Source organism: Sus scrofa, chromosome 2, assembly GCF_000003025.6.
Source record: "Sus scrofa isolate TJ Tabasco breed Duroc chromosome 2, Sscrofa11.1, whole genome shotgun sequence".
In the NCBI taxonomy this organism is placed as follows: Eukaryota; Metazoa; Chordata; class Mammalia; order Artiodactyla; family Suidae; genus Sus; species Sus scrofa.
This window is the reverse complement of record NC_010444.4, coordinates 69,095,330-69,110,131: the sequence shown is the minus strand read 5'-3', so window position 1 is coordinate 69,110,131 and position 14,802 is coordinate 69,095,330. Positions and strand designations below refer to the sequence as shown.

Sequence of the window (14,802 nt, the reverse complement as noted above, 5' to 3'; positions counted from 1 at the left end):
GAGGCAAGGCCAAAAAACAAGACCACTTGGTTAGAGGAGGTGCGCTAATGGGGGACCTTTATGCCCAAGGGTAGAAGCTGGCTGAGGAAGACTTTATTGATCCAGGCAAGGTTCCACAAATTGTTCCAGATTCCTTTTTCCTCCAGCTCAGCCAGCATGGACCACTGCCTCTACCTCTGAGACTGTATCAGTAGGTACTTATGCATGCAAAGGATGCCCATGACAAGAAGGATTCCCACAAGGGCTGCGATGGAGGTGAAGGCCAAGGCTTTGGACGCAGGGCTCCAAGCTGGGGGTGGAAGGGGAGAATTAGGAACAGAGCACTTGCAGATGTGAGGACCCACATGGACATGCTTTCGCTTGGCCCGCACCTCTTGGGGTCATAACCCTTCTCTACTCCTCCCAGGATTATAAGGGTGCCTCACCGAAAACTGGCAGCGTCATGGGTGCCGAACTACTGAGGACCACCAGGCCGTCGAGATTGAGGCGGGCGTGGCAGGTAACAGGCTGCCCAAAGTCACCGGGCCTGACGCTTAACGCGTATGTCAGCGTCACGTTGGCCAGATGTAGGCTGGTGAAGCGCTTCAGGCTCTCGGAGTAGATGACCTGGCCCCCGCGCCTCAGAGTCACCACAAGGAAGCCCACCGGGAACACGTGCGTCACATGGCAGCGCAGAGTGTACTCGCCGCCTGCTAAGACCGGAGGCTCCAGGATCACGCTGCGTGGCTGTTCTAAAGCAAGAGGGGGCCGCTAGGCAAGGTCTGAGGGCTCCCCCTAGCGCGACTGTCAACTACCCCCGCTCCATCCCCCTCCCCGCACCCCAGCCCGGCCTAAGCCCCTGTCCCTCACTGTAGGCGGTAATCCTGGCGGTCGCCCCCCGAGTTTCTCCGGCGCAGGTGACGAAGCAGTGCACATCGGAGCTCCAGGCCCTCACATCCAGCAGCTGGTAGGATACCCAACGTGGTCCACTGAGCGTCTCCCCCCGCCGCAGCTCGGTGTGGAGGCTGGAACCCTCTGGTTGCGGGCAGCTGCTGCTGCAGTTGAGCCACACTGAGCCCCCCGGCGGCACGGCCTTGAACTCGGGACTGATGAGCACCCAGAAAAGTGCTGAGGTCTCCGAGGGCGCGGGAGAACTGCCTCCGGGGCCGTGCGACCGCGCACTCCGGCGCCTCCGCGCGCTCCCGCCTCGCGGGGAAGAGGGCGACAGCAAAAGCAGAACCAAGAGGAGGAACAGAGACCCCATGGCAAAAAGCCCGGACTGAGGGGCCCCGCGCCAGGGAGCCAAGGCTGGCTCTGGAGATAAGGAGGCCCGAAGCACCGCCTCTTCAGCCCCACCCGGGCACGTGGGAGAAAGACGGAGTTTCCGAGGGGCCCAGGGGCCTTGGCAGTAAAATCGCCTGCTCCCATGGCTTAAGAATAGGATCCTAGGAGTTCCCGTCGTGGTGCAGTGGTTAACGAATCCGACTAGGAACCATGAGGTTGCAGGTTCGATCCCTGCCCTTGCTCAGTGGGTTAACGATCCGGCGTTGCCGTGAGCCGTGGTGTAGGTTGCAGACGCGGCTGGGATCCCGCAGTTGCTGTGGCTCTGGCGTAGGCCGGTGGCTACAGCTCCGATATGACCCCTAGCCTGGGAACCTCCATATGCCGCGAGAGCGGCCCAAGAAATAGCAAAAAGACCAAAAAAAAAAAAAAAAAAAAAAAAGGGATCCTAGACCCCATCCAAAACCAAACGTTGTATTTTTTTTTTTTTTCTGGAGAGAGGTCTTTAATTTTCAGTCCCAAAAGGCCCTAATATACCCCAGATTTGGATTATAGCTTGAGGGTTGGGCCTTGAACCAGCAGCCTATTCTTGGGACAGGAAGTGGGAGGACAGGCTAGAAAGGACTCCAGCTGGAGGAAACACTTCCCATCAATTCACACAAGGCTGGGAGGATGAAATAGCTTTATTAGTACAAGGGAGAGGATTCCAGAGCCCAGCGGGGTTCTCCTAGGCCTCTCCTCCCCACTGCTTGCAGGACCCTCATCCACGCAGGAATCTGGAGCCTTAGAGTGTTCTGTTTTTGCAATGTCCTACTGAGACAGAAACAAGTAGGACAAGAAAGGGGCACGCGGGGGTTGGGCATAGTTTACTGGGACTCCATGGTTTAGCTATCAAGGAGTGAGCACCCATATTTAGGCATGTCACCAGGTGTTATTGTGAGCACTGGCAGAGATGAATATGGATGGAGAGGTGGCTAACAGAGGTCAGTGCCAGTGCTGGGGCATAAGGGCTCAGTGGATCATCTCCGGGCATGGCACCAGCTAAATCATGTCACCATTGCTAGCCCCTTTCTGGGAGAAAGCAGCTTGGACAATAGGGTAGGAAATTCTAGCGCTACTTGATCTTTTTTGCCAGGCACTCTTTTTTTTTTTTTTTTTTGCCATACTCACAGCATATGGAAATTCCTAGGCCAGGGATCGAACCTAAGCCACAGCTGCAACCTGTGACACAACTGTGGCAATGCCAAATCCTTCACCCACTGCACCACACAAGAACTTCCTTCAGGCACTCTTGTGCAGTGCACAGCCACTACAACTGTACCTGGCAACCCTGAATGAGATTAGACTGAGAAGCAAATCCTTGTTTACCACTCCAGCCCATGTAAAAGGAACTCAATAAATAGCTGGTAGAAGAACAAATGAATAAATATGTCATCATCAGGAGCTGGGGATAGTCAGCAGACAGCAGTGCCGGAACCGGGCATCTGTCGGAGAAAGTGTTGAGACTTGTGTTTCAATACTGCACGTGTCTGTGCAGGGCCACTTGTCTCTTAGGACTGCAGGACCTCAGCACATGCAGCGGTGGGTGAGTTTCAATGTTTCCCAGTTGTGTGTTTCCATGTTGGAGGTCAAGGATTCCATCACACACCTTCTGGTCAGGTCAGACTTCGACACCCCTCACAATCATGTTGAATCTCACCCCCTCCTCCTGGCTCAGTGCTGTGGCTACAGGTCAGGTGTGAGGCCTGGGGGTGGGGTCATAAGTACGCAGGTGTCATGACACCAGATGCTGTCTGTATCCTGACTGAGGCCTCTATCCTGTCCTCTGGCATCCTGGGAAGGTGGGTACAGCTTCCATGGTGTATGACCACCATTGTTTGATGCAGCCCCGCTCGTCCCAGTGTGGGAGGGGGTGCTGAGGAGGTCCTGCCCTGGATCAGGTTCAAGGCGGCGAGGCTGGTGTGCTAAGTTTCATGGCTGCATTTTCCTGGGCCTTCTGTAGCTCATACTTCTGGATCTTCCGCTGGTAGTTATAGATGTAAGCGGCGACGCCAACACTGCCCAAGATAGCCACGGCTGCCACCGGAATGATGATGACCATGTTATTCTGGTTGTCTGTGGGGAAGACAGGAGGGCAGTGAGGGTTATGCTGGCCTCACTGGCCCAGCCCTGCCCAGTCCTGAACCCTGGCACTCACGGATCACGTTCACGACCACGACTCGGGTGGCCACACCGCGAGAGCTGGTGGCCTGACATTGGTAGGTGCCTGTAATCTCCCGCTTGACAGGCCCCAGGTCTCCGGTGGGCAGCAAAGCCCCGTCCCCTTCCCGGCGACAGATCAGCTTGGGGGTTGGGTTCCCCCTGGCCTGGCACGTCAGGGTCTGGTGGGAGCCTTCTGGCCACGTCCAGTTTCCTGGGCAATCCCTCTCGTCTAGCCGGGGTCCATCTGAAGAAACAGCAAGATGAGGGATGGGGGCCAGGTAATAGGACACCACTCACCATCTAGGACCGGAGGGCTTGGGTAGGAATCTGGGGAGAGGGTGAGGGAGAGGTGGGCCTTGGAGGTTAGGGGTCATTGTCCAGAGACCCCACTTACACAGGACACTGAGCACCTGGGTCTGGTTCTTGTATAGCACATGCCCAGCCACCGTCAGGGCAGCAGAGCAGGAGAAGCTTCGCCCATGGTCCTCAGCGCTGACATTCAGCTTCAATTGGGCCCTCTGGCTGGGGGTCTCTGCTGGAACCTCGTTCAGTGTCACCACAGCTTCACCGTGGGCCTGGCACTCTATGCTCACTGTAGTCCCTTCTGAGACCTCAGGCTCGCTCAGGGTCAGGTTGGGAGGTGGGAAGCCTGGAGGAGGGGCAAGACACAGTTGTGAGCCCCGCCCCTGGTGTGAGCCCCGCCCCCTCAGAAGCCCTACCAGGGTTTCTACTTACTGTAGAAGGTCACATTCTTCTTTGTCACCACCTTCTCGTCTGCCAGCATTATCTCACATACCAGGTACTGGGTGCCCTGCTCCTTCTCGGTTCCATTGATCCAGGTCTTGGCCAGGAGGGAGTCGCCATTATGCGTGATTGTTAGTGGCGGCCTGTGGTCCCCCCTCGCCAGGTGGACCGTAGCCTCTGAGGCTGGGAACAGTCCATCCAAGGAACAGTTCACAGAAACGGGTGTGCCCACTTCCACAAGCTCAGGGGTAGCAAGGTGTGGGTGGGTGGCTGGCAGGACTGGAGAGAGAGAGAGAGAGGGTGGATGGAACTTGAGAGGGACCAGACATCTTATAGCCCCTTCCTGGAGGAGTTTCACTCCCTCCCCTGGAATACCATCTTCTCTGGCAACTGTGGCCAGGGTCACCCTTGTCCCAGGACACATGCACCTCTTGCCCCGGGTCACAGCCTTCTCAGAAGATCCTGCAGTCCAGGCACCCTATCTCAGAACACGCCACCCCAGAGGCCAAGAACATGCTCTTCCCAGAAGCCTTTGCAGGCTGGGTGGCCACCTTCTCAGCACCTTCATGGCCAGTTCCTCTCCTTCCTAGGAACCCTGCACCCCAAGCAGGAACCACCCCCATCCCATCCTCTCTGCTGGCTCCCCATTGTCTCACCATAAGTTTGGAGCTTCAAGGGGGCCGAGCTGTTCCAAAACAGTTCCAGCCCCTGGGGCTGCAGGTTCAGCTCAGTGCGACAAGAGAAATTGGCACCGTGGTCCTTTCTGCTGGCCAGCATCCGGAACGTGACATTGGCAGGCTCCTCCATCCCCACTGACTGCCTGAACAGCTCCTCCTCCCCCCGGAACAGCACCGCAGAGAGGTTGGTCCGGGGTGCGCCGCCTGACACTTGGCAGCTCAGGTTGAAGTGCTGGCCCTCGCGCTGCCACGACAAGTTAGCCAGTTTCACATACTCCGGGAACCCTGGAGGGGGTGGTGGAGGGAGTGTGGTATGAACCGGACAGCCTGGCTGCCTGCCCACAGGGGTGGGGGGGGGGCCCTGGCTACACCTGCTTAGGAAGTCTTACCTCTCTCTCCCCCAAACACACCCCAAACCACCTAAGCCAGACAGGAATGTTAAGGGCTTCAGGATAAACTGGTGAGAAATCCCCAAGTGGCTGTGAAGGGGGACAAACAAGTCTTTATTCACGGCAGAATCTAAGAGTGAAAATCGGGAAAGAACTTCCATGTCTATTACCAGGAGTCCCAGCAAATAAATACAGTACATTACTTTTTAAACTTTTTTTTTCTTTTTTGGGGGGGCTGTACAAGCAGCATATGGAAGTTCCTGGACTAGGGGTCAAATTAGAGCTGCAGCTGCCAGCCTACGCCACAGCCACAGCCACCCCAGATCGAAGCTGCATCTGTAACCTATACCACAGCTCACGGTAACACCAGATTTTTGAGCGAGGCCACTGAGCAAGGCCATGGATCAAACCAGCATCCTCATGGACCCTTTGTTGGGTTCTTAACCTGCTGAGCCACAAACACAGTACATTTAAGCTTTCCAGTCTCTAGATATTGTTGTAAAAAGACTCCCAGTCTCTATTCTTTTTTTGGCCTTATTTTTTTCCATAGCATCCCTCACCTCTGACATACAAGATCATCTACTCAGTTTACTTACTTCTTCTCTATTTCTGCCATGGTAAGTTAGCCCAGGAGGGCAAGGATCTTTGTTTTGTTGCCGGTTGTGTCTTTGGCCCACAATAGGCACTCTATGTTTGTAGAAAGAACAAGGTTGAGCCACTCACATTGACTTAAGGCCCCCCCCCCTTTATTTTTGGGAACTATGGCATGCAGAAGTTCCCAGGCCATGGATGGAACACACACCATATCAGTGATCAGAGCCACAGCAGTGACAACACTGGATACTTAATCCATCAGGAAACTCCCTGACTACAAGGCCTTTCAGGAGCCTATTCTCTCTTTTTCTTTCTCTCTTTCTTTCTCTCTTTCTTTCTTTCTTTCTCTCTTTCTTTCTTTCTTTCTTTCTTTCTTTCTTTCTTTCTTTCTTTCTTTCTTTCTCTCTCCCTTCCTTCCTTCCTTCCTTCCTTCCTTCCTTTCTTTGTCTTTTTAGGGCCACACCTTCGGGCATATGTAAGTTCCCAGGCTAGGGGTCGAATCAGAGCTGCAGCAACCAGGCTACACCACAGCCACAGCAATGCTGGATCCCAGCTGCCTCTGCGACCTACACCACAGCTTACGGCAACACCGGGTCCTCAACCCAATGAGCAAGGCCAGGGATTGAACCTGAATCTTCAAGGATACTGGTTGGGTTCACTACCACTGAGCCACAAAGGGAAGTCCAGGAGCTTTTTTTTTTTTTTTTTTTTGGTCTTTTTGTCTTTGTTGTTGTTGTTGTTGTTGTTGCTATTTCTTGGGCCGCTCCCGCGGCATATGGAGGTTCCCAGGCTAGGGGTCGAATCGGAGCTGTAGCCACCGGCCTACGCCAGAGCCACAGCAACATGGGATCCGAATCGAGTCTGCAACCTACACCACAGCTCACGGCAACGCCGGATCCTTAACCCACTGAGCAAGGGCAGGGACCGAACCCGCAACCTCATAGTTCCTAGTCGGATTCGTTAACCACTGCGCCACAACAGGAACTCCCAGGAGCTTATTTTTAAGGGGAAGAAGTTCCTGAATGAGCTGTGTGATCCCCTGAAATGTCAAAAAGCTAACAACAAACTACAAACGCTCAAAACGAAACCCTGAATATTCCCAGAAAACACAACACGTGGGCTTGGTTCCTATAGACCCAGGTCTCCATTCTGCATGAGGTAACAGAATTCCAAGCCTGGACTGCCAGTGGAAACTGCCAGCAGAGCCTCGGTAAGTTACAGCTTAGCCCTGTATCCCACCTCAGATTCTCCAGGGAGGGGTCTTGAGGCCTTCCACTTCTGTTTCCTTCTCAAGAGTCCCTGAAATGTCACTTGGCAGTGCTGTTAAAGTATCGGGAGCCTGCAGTTGATTCACAGCTTTTCTTCTTCTTTCTTTTTTTTTTTTTTAATTTTATTTTATGGCCACACCCACAGCATATGGAAGTTCCTGGGCCAGGCATTGAATCCAAGCTGCAGCTGTGACCTACGCCGCAGCTGCCACAATGCCAGATCCTTTGACCCACTAGGTGGAGCCAGGGATCAAACTTGCACCTCTGCAGCGACTGGAGCTGCTGCAGTCAGGTTCTTAACCTACTGTGCCACAGCGAGAACTTCTCCCTGCTTCTTTGCTATGGCCTGTGGGGGAGTGACATTGCCACTGGAACAGCTCCAGTCCTCAGGGCTACAGAAACAAAGCCTCAGTTTTCTAAGCTGTAAATTGCAGCGAATGAAGGTAGGGGTATTATTAATCCAGTTAAAAAGTTAAAAGAATGACTGTAAATGGGCATGAGGTTACTTTTTAAGGTGATAGATTGGTTCTTAATGAGGTTGTGGTTGCACAACTCTATAAATACCCCTAAATTCATTGCACTGACACTACAAGCTGTTAAAAAAAAAGGCTGAGAAAACCCTTCAACATCCAACTCTTACCTCTGACCACCTGCTACAAACCCCAACTTGCAGAGCCAGAGGCCCCCTCAAACCACAGCCCCCAAATGGAACTCACATTTCTGAGCCCAGCTCCTCCCCCTGAAGGCCAGACTGGGGGAGGAGGAATTGCCTGTACCTCGCCTTGACTCCTCATCTTTAGTCCCTTGCTAAGTCCTGGTCATTCCATTGTTCAAATATTTGTCTGCCACCCCTCCCCTTCTTGGAAGCAGCCACAGCCCACAACATGTGTGACCTGGAGTGGATCCATGGCCAGCTGCTCTCTGGGTTCCTGTAAGGCCAGCCTTTTTTTTTTCCTTTTCTTTTTTGGCCACCCCAAAGCATCGGCTATATGGAGTTCCTGGCCCAGGGATCAGATCTGAGCCACAGTTGTAACCTATGTCACAGCTGTGGCAATGCCAGATCTTTAACCCACTGTGCTGGGCTAGGGATGGAACCTGTGTCCTGGCACTGCAGAGACACCACCAATCCTCTTACACCACAGTGGGAACTCCAGGCCAGCCTTCTGGATCTTCTCTCTTGATACCTGGTCTGCTCACACACCCTCCATGGCTCCCTATGACCCTAAAGAGAAGGTCTTAAGCTCCTCAGCCTGAGGTTCAGGTCCTGACAAATATGGCTCCCACCACACCAATCTGTTGATATTCAGGGCCTCTTGCCTTCCCACCTCCAGATCGGCACGTTTCTCCACTCTGAACCTTTGCTCAGGCTGTTCCTTCTGTCTAGAATGCCTGTCTTTACCAACTCCTACACATCCTTCAAGGCCTACTGAGGGATCACCTCCTGCAGGAGTTAGGACTCTTCCTAGACAAAGCTCAGCCACCCAGAGATTCTCCCTTATCTTTACAGTGGGGGTGAGGCAGGACCAAGCTAGAGTGTCTCCTAGGTGACCCCTTGTGACTGTGTGCGGCCCTCTGCTCCATTTCCCAGAGGTGGAAAGCCTGGCACCCAAAGTCACAGAGAGAGAAACACGTGGCAGAGCCAGGACTCAAACCTGGAGGGTTGGGCTTTCAACTCTCAGGCTGAGATGGGGAAAGGTCCTGTGAGGAAGTTTCCTGGGGCTTTTCAGAGGCCACTGGGAATGTTTGGGAACTTCTCTCACCCAGTTAAGAGCCGCTCAAACATCCTCCAAGACAGAAGCAAAGCTGATATTTGCCCAAAGGCTTCTTTTGCTCAGACACCATGAAGGCAGAATGTCCTTCAGACTCTACTGCATCATTAGACCTTTCTGAGGTGGTCTCGTGAAAAATCAGTCAGGAGGCCATGCGTTCCTCTGCCCCACCCCAACACACACACCAGGGTTACCCATTCGTGAGGGCCATGCTGGGACTGGAATCTAAGACTGTCTCAAGACCAGTCTGCCAGTTCTCTCCCTTCCTTCCTTTTTCTTTCTTTCTGCCATGCCTATGGGATGCAAAAGGTCCTGAGCCAGGGATCGAACCCTCACCACAGCAGTAACAACACCAGATCCTTAACCCACTGAGTCACCAAGGAACTCCGCCAGTTCTCCTTCGTTCTTCCTTTTTTATTTTGTTTTGCTTTAATGTGAATTTCATTTATCTCTTTATTGCCTATGGTTATGCTAACTAATTCTCACACCTCAAAATGTCCAAAGTGATGGTGCTCTCTTGTGGCACAGTGAGTTGAGGATCCAACATCGTCACTGCAGCATCTCCGGTCACTGCTGTGGCATGGTTTCAATCCCTGGCCTGGGAACTTCCACAAGACCAGGGAGCAGCAAAAAAAAAAAAAAAAAAAAAAAAGAGTCCAAAGTGAAAAAAAGGCACACAGAGAAAACTAACCTCCTGCCCTCTCCCAGAACCCCCCAGGTTCCTTCCTCACAGTCAGCTCACATTGTCATGTCTTGCCTTTCCTTTCAGGGCTCTTTAATGCAGAAACACAGCCTCCCTCACCTTGTCCCCATGGCTCCCTAACCCTATGGTTGGCATGCCACTCATTCCGAGCATACCTTCCTTCTTTTGAACTTGCCTGCACACCATGGAACTCATTCTCTTTCGGGACACAAGGAGCTTTTGTCTTATTCTTTTACATAGTTGCATACTATTCCACAGGAGGACTGTACCACCACTTATCTACCCAGCCCCCATATTTGAGTGGTTTACAAGCTTTTACCCTTCCAGATAAAGCTATGGTGAATAACTTCACAGCCCCTCATGTCTCTCATGGGCAGGGATGCCTAAAAGTTCACCTTTCAGGAGTGAGATTTCTGTGTCAAAGGACACACGCCTGTGACACTTTGAGGACTGATGCCTGCTTCCCCACTGGTGGGTTGTGCTTCTTTGCACCCCTGCACTGTCAGTAAAATCCCAGGACTGCCTGCTTCCTCAGACTCTTGCCAAAATGGCTGTTATCAATTTCTTGGATGGTTGCCACTACGTGAAAAATGCCATCTTGGAGTTCCCATTGTGGCTCAGCAGTACCGAATCTGCCTCGTCTCCAAGAGGATGAAGGTTCAATCACTGGCCTCACTCAGGGGGTTGAGGACCCAGCATTGCCATGACCAGTGGTGTAGGTGGCAGACGCAGCTCGAATCCTGAGATGCTGACTGTGGTGTAGACTAGCAGCTACAGCTCTAATTCGACCCTTAGCCTGAGAACTTCTATATGCCACAGGTGTGGCCCTAAAAAGACAAAAGAAAAAAGAAAGAAAATGCCATCTCAGGGCTAGTTTTAATTTGCATCTTTTTTTTTTTTTTCCTTTTTAGGGGTGCACTTGAGGCATAGGGAAGTCCCTGGGCTGGGGGTGGAATCAGAGCTGTGGCTGGCAGCATATGTCACAGCCACAGCAACACCAATCCAAGCCACATTTGCAAACCTCACTGAAGCTTGCATCAATGCTGGATCCTTAACCCACTGAGCGAGGCCAGGGATCGAACCTGAATCCTCATGGAGACTATGTCAGGTTCTTAACCCGATGAGCCACAACAGGAACTCCAACTTGCATCTTTTTCTAGAGTCAGATCTAGGACTTTGTCACATGTTTCAAGAGGCCTACAGAGCCAGCATTCTCAAATGTTCTGCATGCCCGTCCTTACTGTAAGGGCACACCCAAGGAAGTTCGAGGAAAGGTTCCAGATGATAATGAGGCTTTCCGAAAATGGGCCCATCTGCCTTTTCCATGAGACTCTGGCCCCACCACCAAGCAAAAAAGGCTGTCCCAGCCTGCTGGGGACTCCCTTGTCCACCTCCCCCAACCAGCCTGCCTCATCCAGCCCCCAGGTCCCAGGCACTCACAGTATACGGTGAGGTTCCCTTGAACTTGTGTCTGGTTTCCCTGACATACTGCATGGCAGAGTAGAGTGCCATCGTTTTCCACATTACTCAGTTCAAAAATCTTCCACTTGTCTCTGTGGTCCACTTCAGTCTTGTGCCAGTGAGTCTCTAGGCCAAAGCTGGTGATGTTTCCATCACAGGCAACACTGCAGTTCACCTTCATGGAGCCTCCTTTGGGTATGATGGTGTTTAGGGGCCACATTGAGATTTCAGCACCTCCAAGCCCTGCAACCAAAGGATAAGAGAGAGACCCACATTACAAATGGGGCTCATCAACATTACTGCCCCCAGCCCATGCTCCGTGCTGGGGACCAAGCCAGCCTTTGAACAAGACAAAAGTCTGCCTTCAGTGTGGGAGACAGAGAAACTCAGGAGCAAACAACATAATTAATAACTGATGCTCACAAGAGCTTTGGCGAAAATAAAACAGGGAGATAGAACAGACAGTGCCTTGGTGACAGGGTAATTTGTGAGCAGAGATCTGAATGATGAGCAGTGGGCTGGCCATCCAGAGGAAAGGGAAATGAGTTGCAGGCCAAATAACAGCAAATGCAAAGGTCCTGAGGCAGGGTGACTGGAGCAAAGAGTATGGGGAATTAACTGGGGTGAAAGGAAGTTAGGCAGATCATGCAAATAGGGTAAGAGGTGTTAAGGATAGTCTTCATTCTGTGAGCAATGAAGAGCCATGGAGGATTTTGGCAAAAGAAGGGCATGAATTCAGCATTCTTTTCCCTTCCAAGAGGTCAGGTGGAGGGAGTCAGTCCTCCAGGGATAAAGGACATCCAATCAGGCTGGCTCCTCATTCCCTTGGACAAGTGGTTTCCCCTCTCTGGGCCTCAATTTCTCCATCTGTAAGTTGGGTGACTATAGTCACCCCGCCTCCTGCTAATGCAAGTCACACCCAGCGCAGTGCAGGTAACAAGTGACTGCAGGTAAGAGGGAGGGGGGTTGTTGGGATAAGCTTCCTCAGACTGGGGTGCCTCCAAAGCGGAAAATAATGTCTGTCTGAGCCCCTCCCCTAGATCTCTTCCTTCAGCTTTGGGTCTCCTCCATTGGTGCGGAGATGTGTGGATAATTCTGGGATCATTCCCATTTCACAGACGGCAATGGTGAGGCCTGAAAAAGGGCGCTTACTCAGGTGAGAATGCGGGAGAACCCAGACGGAAATAGGGATCAGAACACTTTGTTGAGCTGGCAATCACAATGTCCATCTTTCATTCTCCTGCCACCCTCCCCCCCTTCTCCACCCCCACTCCCCCGACCCCAGGCGCAGCCGCCGGGGCATCCCACTGCTCAGCCTCTGCTCCCCGGGCAAGTCAGCCTTGGAATTCCCCTGAGCTGAGAGTCCTGGACTTCCCCCAGGGGCAGAGGGTGAGGAACAGAATGTACAAGGGTGTGTTGTGGCGGGGAGGGGGGGGAAGTCCCCAGTCCAGGTAAGCTTGGCGAGGGGCTACATCTCTCCAAGCTCTGACCACCTCCTGGGGCCAGGGCACACCCCTTCCAGGTGGCCGCTATTAACTTCTCCATTTTATGGCTGAAAAACTGAGGCTCCTCTGGGAGGGGCAGTCCAGAGTCCCGAAGCCACAGATCGTGCCATAATGGAGGGTCTAGATTCGCACCCAGGGCTGTTGATTTTCAATCGGTGGCTCTAGCCCCAGTTTCCCATAGACAGCTCCCCAAAGTATGAGTGGCCTTATCCCCAAGCCTCCTACCTGGGGACAAGGTCCTCGCACCGCTCCCAGGGGCTTAGCTCGTATCCCGGAGAGCCCGCCCGACAGACGGCAGCCCCCACGCCCGACTCACCTGGGAGCAGAGCCCCAAGCAGGGGCAGGAGCAGGGCCAGGAGCGCAAGCTGGCCAGGATGGGTGGCGCCGGGAGCCATCGCGGAGGCGGCGGGGCGGACTAAGTGGCTCAGAGGCGTGTGGCGCGCACTGTGGCGCCGAGGGTCCTTTTATAGTGGCCCGCCACGGGGGGCCGAGGGGCGGTGCTCCCTTCCCGGAAACCTTGAGCTTTCCCCTCCCGAACGAGGGCTCCGGCATTTCCGCTGAGGGGGTGCCGGGGGCCGTGCCAGATTGTCCACCCGCCTCGCTGGCCGCTCAAGCACCGGAATTTCCCAACTGAAGTAAAGAGGGCTGCCTGGCGGAAGCGACCCGGCTGCAACTCGGGGGTTGCTCCCGGCGCTCGGGGCCCGGGGCCCTGGCTGGGCTAACCTTGATTGTAAGTTTACACTGCGTTTAGCGCTTTACTGAATGCTACCAACCACTCTGGACAGTAGGGACGGTTACTGCGTCCATTCCGTAGAGGGGTAAACAGAGGATCCGAGCTGCGAGGGCCTTCGAACTCGTCTGACTCCCCTGCGCGTTCAGGCCTCTTTAACCGAGTAGAGGCTCCCTCGCTTCGGTGGGGGCCCAGGAATCTTCCCCCAAGCGTTTCTCGTCCAAGGGTGCCCCTCCCCCAAGAGGCATGTTCCCCTCCCAGCTGACACCGAGATTTCCTGGGAAGCGCTGCAGGCACGGGCACCTCCAGGCGCCAGTGAACCCTGGGGGTGAGGACGCAAGCCTCATCACGTCTGCATCCCCCACGGATGGGCGCTCCCACCCCGCCGGGCCTCGCTTCCCCTTTTGGCCTCCGCCGCGTGAACGTCTTTAGTTTTCAGAAAAAGGAAGGAAGCCTCGTGGTCTTGACGCGTGGAACCCCTCCGCTGCAGTTCCCAGGCTCCGTGGAGAAACTGATGCCGCAGACATTGACTGCGAGAGGGGAGAGGGGGCGCTCGAACCATTGCCTTCTGCAGGGAAACTGAGGCAGCCGCTAGGTCCCAGAGTGGGGCGGGGAGAGGGAGTCCTCTGCGCGCAGCTCCCGAAACTCGAACCCCGGCCCCCAGCACTGTGCGAGTGTTTGTCCGGGCTTGTTCCATTAGGGCATTTCAGGGAAATGATGAGGCCCCGCGCCGCGTCTATAGGTCGCCCCCATGCCGCCCCACCCTAACCCCAAGGTCACCCCACACTATCCCCAGGGCCACGCCTGCGCGTGGGACCCCAAGATTCAGCATGCAGCTCGTCAAGGCTGTGGACCCTAGAGTCTCCAAGCGCGGAGCTCCGCCGCCTAAGTCTTCCTGTTGTGGGGGGAGCGTCGCGTCGCCATGGAGACCTACTGGGGCCAAAGAGGTCGAGCTGCAGAAAGGGAAGGGAGGGGGGCCCTCAGGGACGCTAGAACCCTTCCTCCAAGGGAAGGGGCTGCGAATCACTCGCCAGCTAGAAAAGCGTTCCTCTCTCCGCCCTGATTGTTCCTAAGAAATTTCCACGGGGATCTTTCTTCTTGGAGGGTGGAGGGCGCTGGGTTCCCGACCCAAACGGCCTGGACATAGGCGGAAGAGTGAAGGCCGGGGACGTCCCTGGGAGGGTTTGGGAAAATTCTCCGCTAGAGGTCATTTTCTGGCGGATTTTTTTCGGGCTCACATCACCGCGTCCTTTGGCCTCTGTCCCAAGTGCGCGAGCAGCGAGCTCCCCCGCGCGGTCCAGGTACCCCTCGCAGCGGCAAGAGCGTGGCTCGTTCTCTCAACAGGCTATGCAATGACTGAGAGCCTACCTTGTGCCAGGCATTTTTCCCGGTGCCGTTCACAGCAGTGAACGGAACAGATGAAAGTCTCTGGCGTCATGCAGAGATGATTTTATTAGTGCTAGGAGAAAAGTGAAGCAGAGAAGGGAATAGGTAATGTGA

The 14,802-nt window shown here is 54.1% G+C and overlaps 2 protein-coding genes across 2 annotated transcripts; both read right to left on the bottom strand.

Annotated features, from left to right (window-relative positions):
- ICAM4 (intercellular adhesion molecule 4 (Landsteiner-Wiener blood group)) lies at window positions 79–1,522 on the bottom strand. Its single transcript, XM_003123246.5, has 3 exons — window positions 850–1,522; window positions 426–731; window positions 79–289 (listed from the first exon to the last, which is right to left on the bottom strand). Exons 1-3 carry the CDS (start codon window positions 1,241–1,243, stop codon window positions 171–173), a joined length of 819 nt encoding a protein of 272 aa, XP_003123294.3. The 5' UTR covers window positions 1,244–1,522; the 3' UTR covers window positions 79–170.
- Window positions 2,410–12,996, bottom strand: ICAM1 (intercellular adhesion molecule 1). Its single transcript, NM_213816.1, is given in 7 exon segments — window positions 2,410–3,375; window positions 3,458–3,706; window positions 3,857–4,111; window positions 4,198–4,485; window positions 4,863–5,168; window positions 11,047–11,310; window positions 12,889–12,996. Coding segments are annotated over 7 exon segments (1,614 nt in total). The 5' UTR covers window positions 12,968–12,996; the 3' UTR covers window positions 2,410–3,202.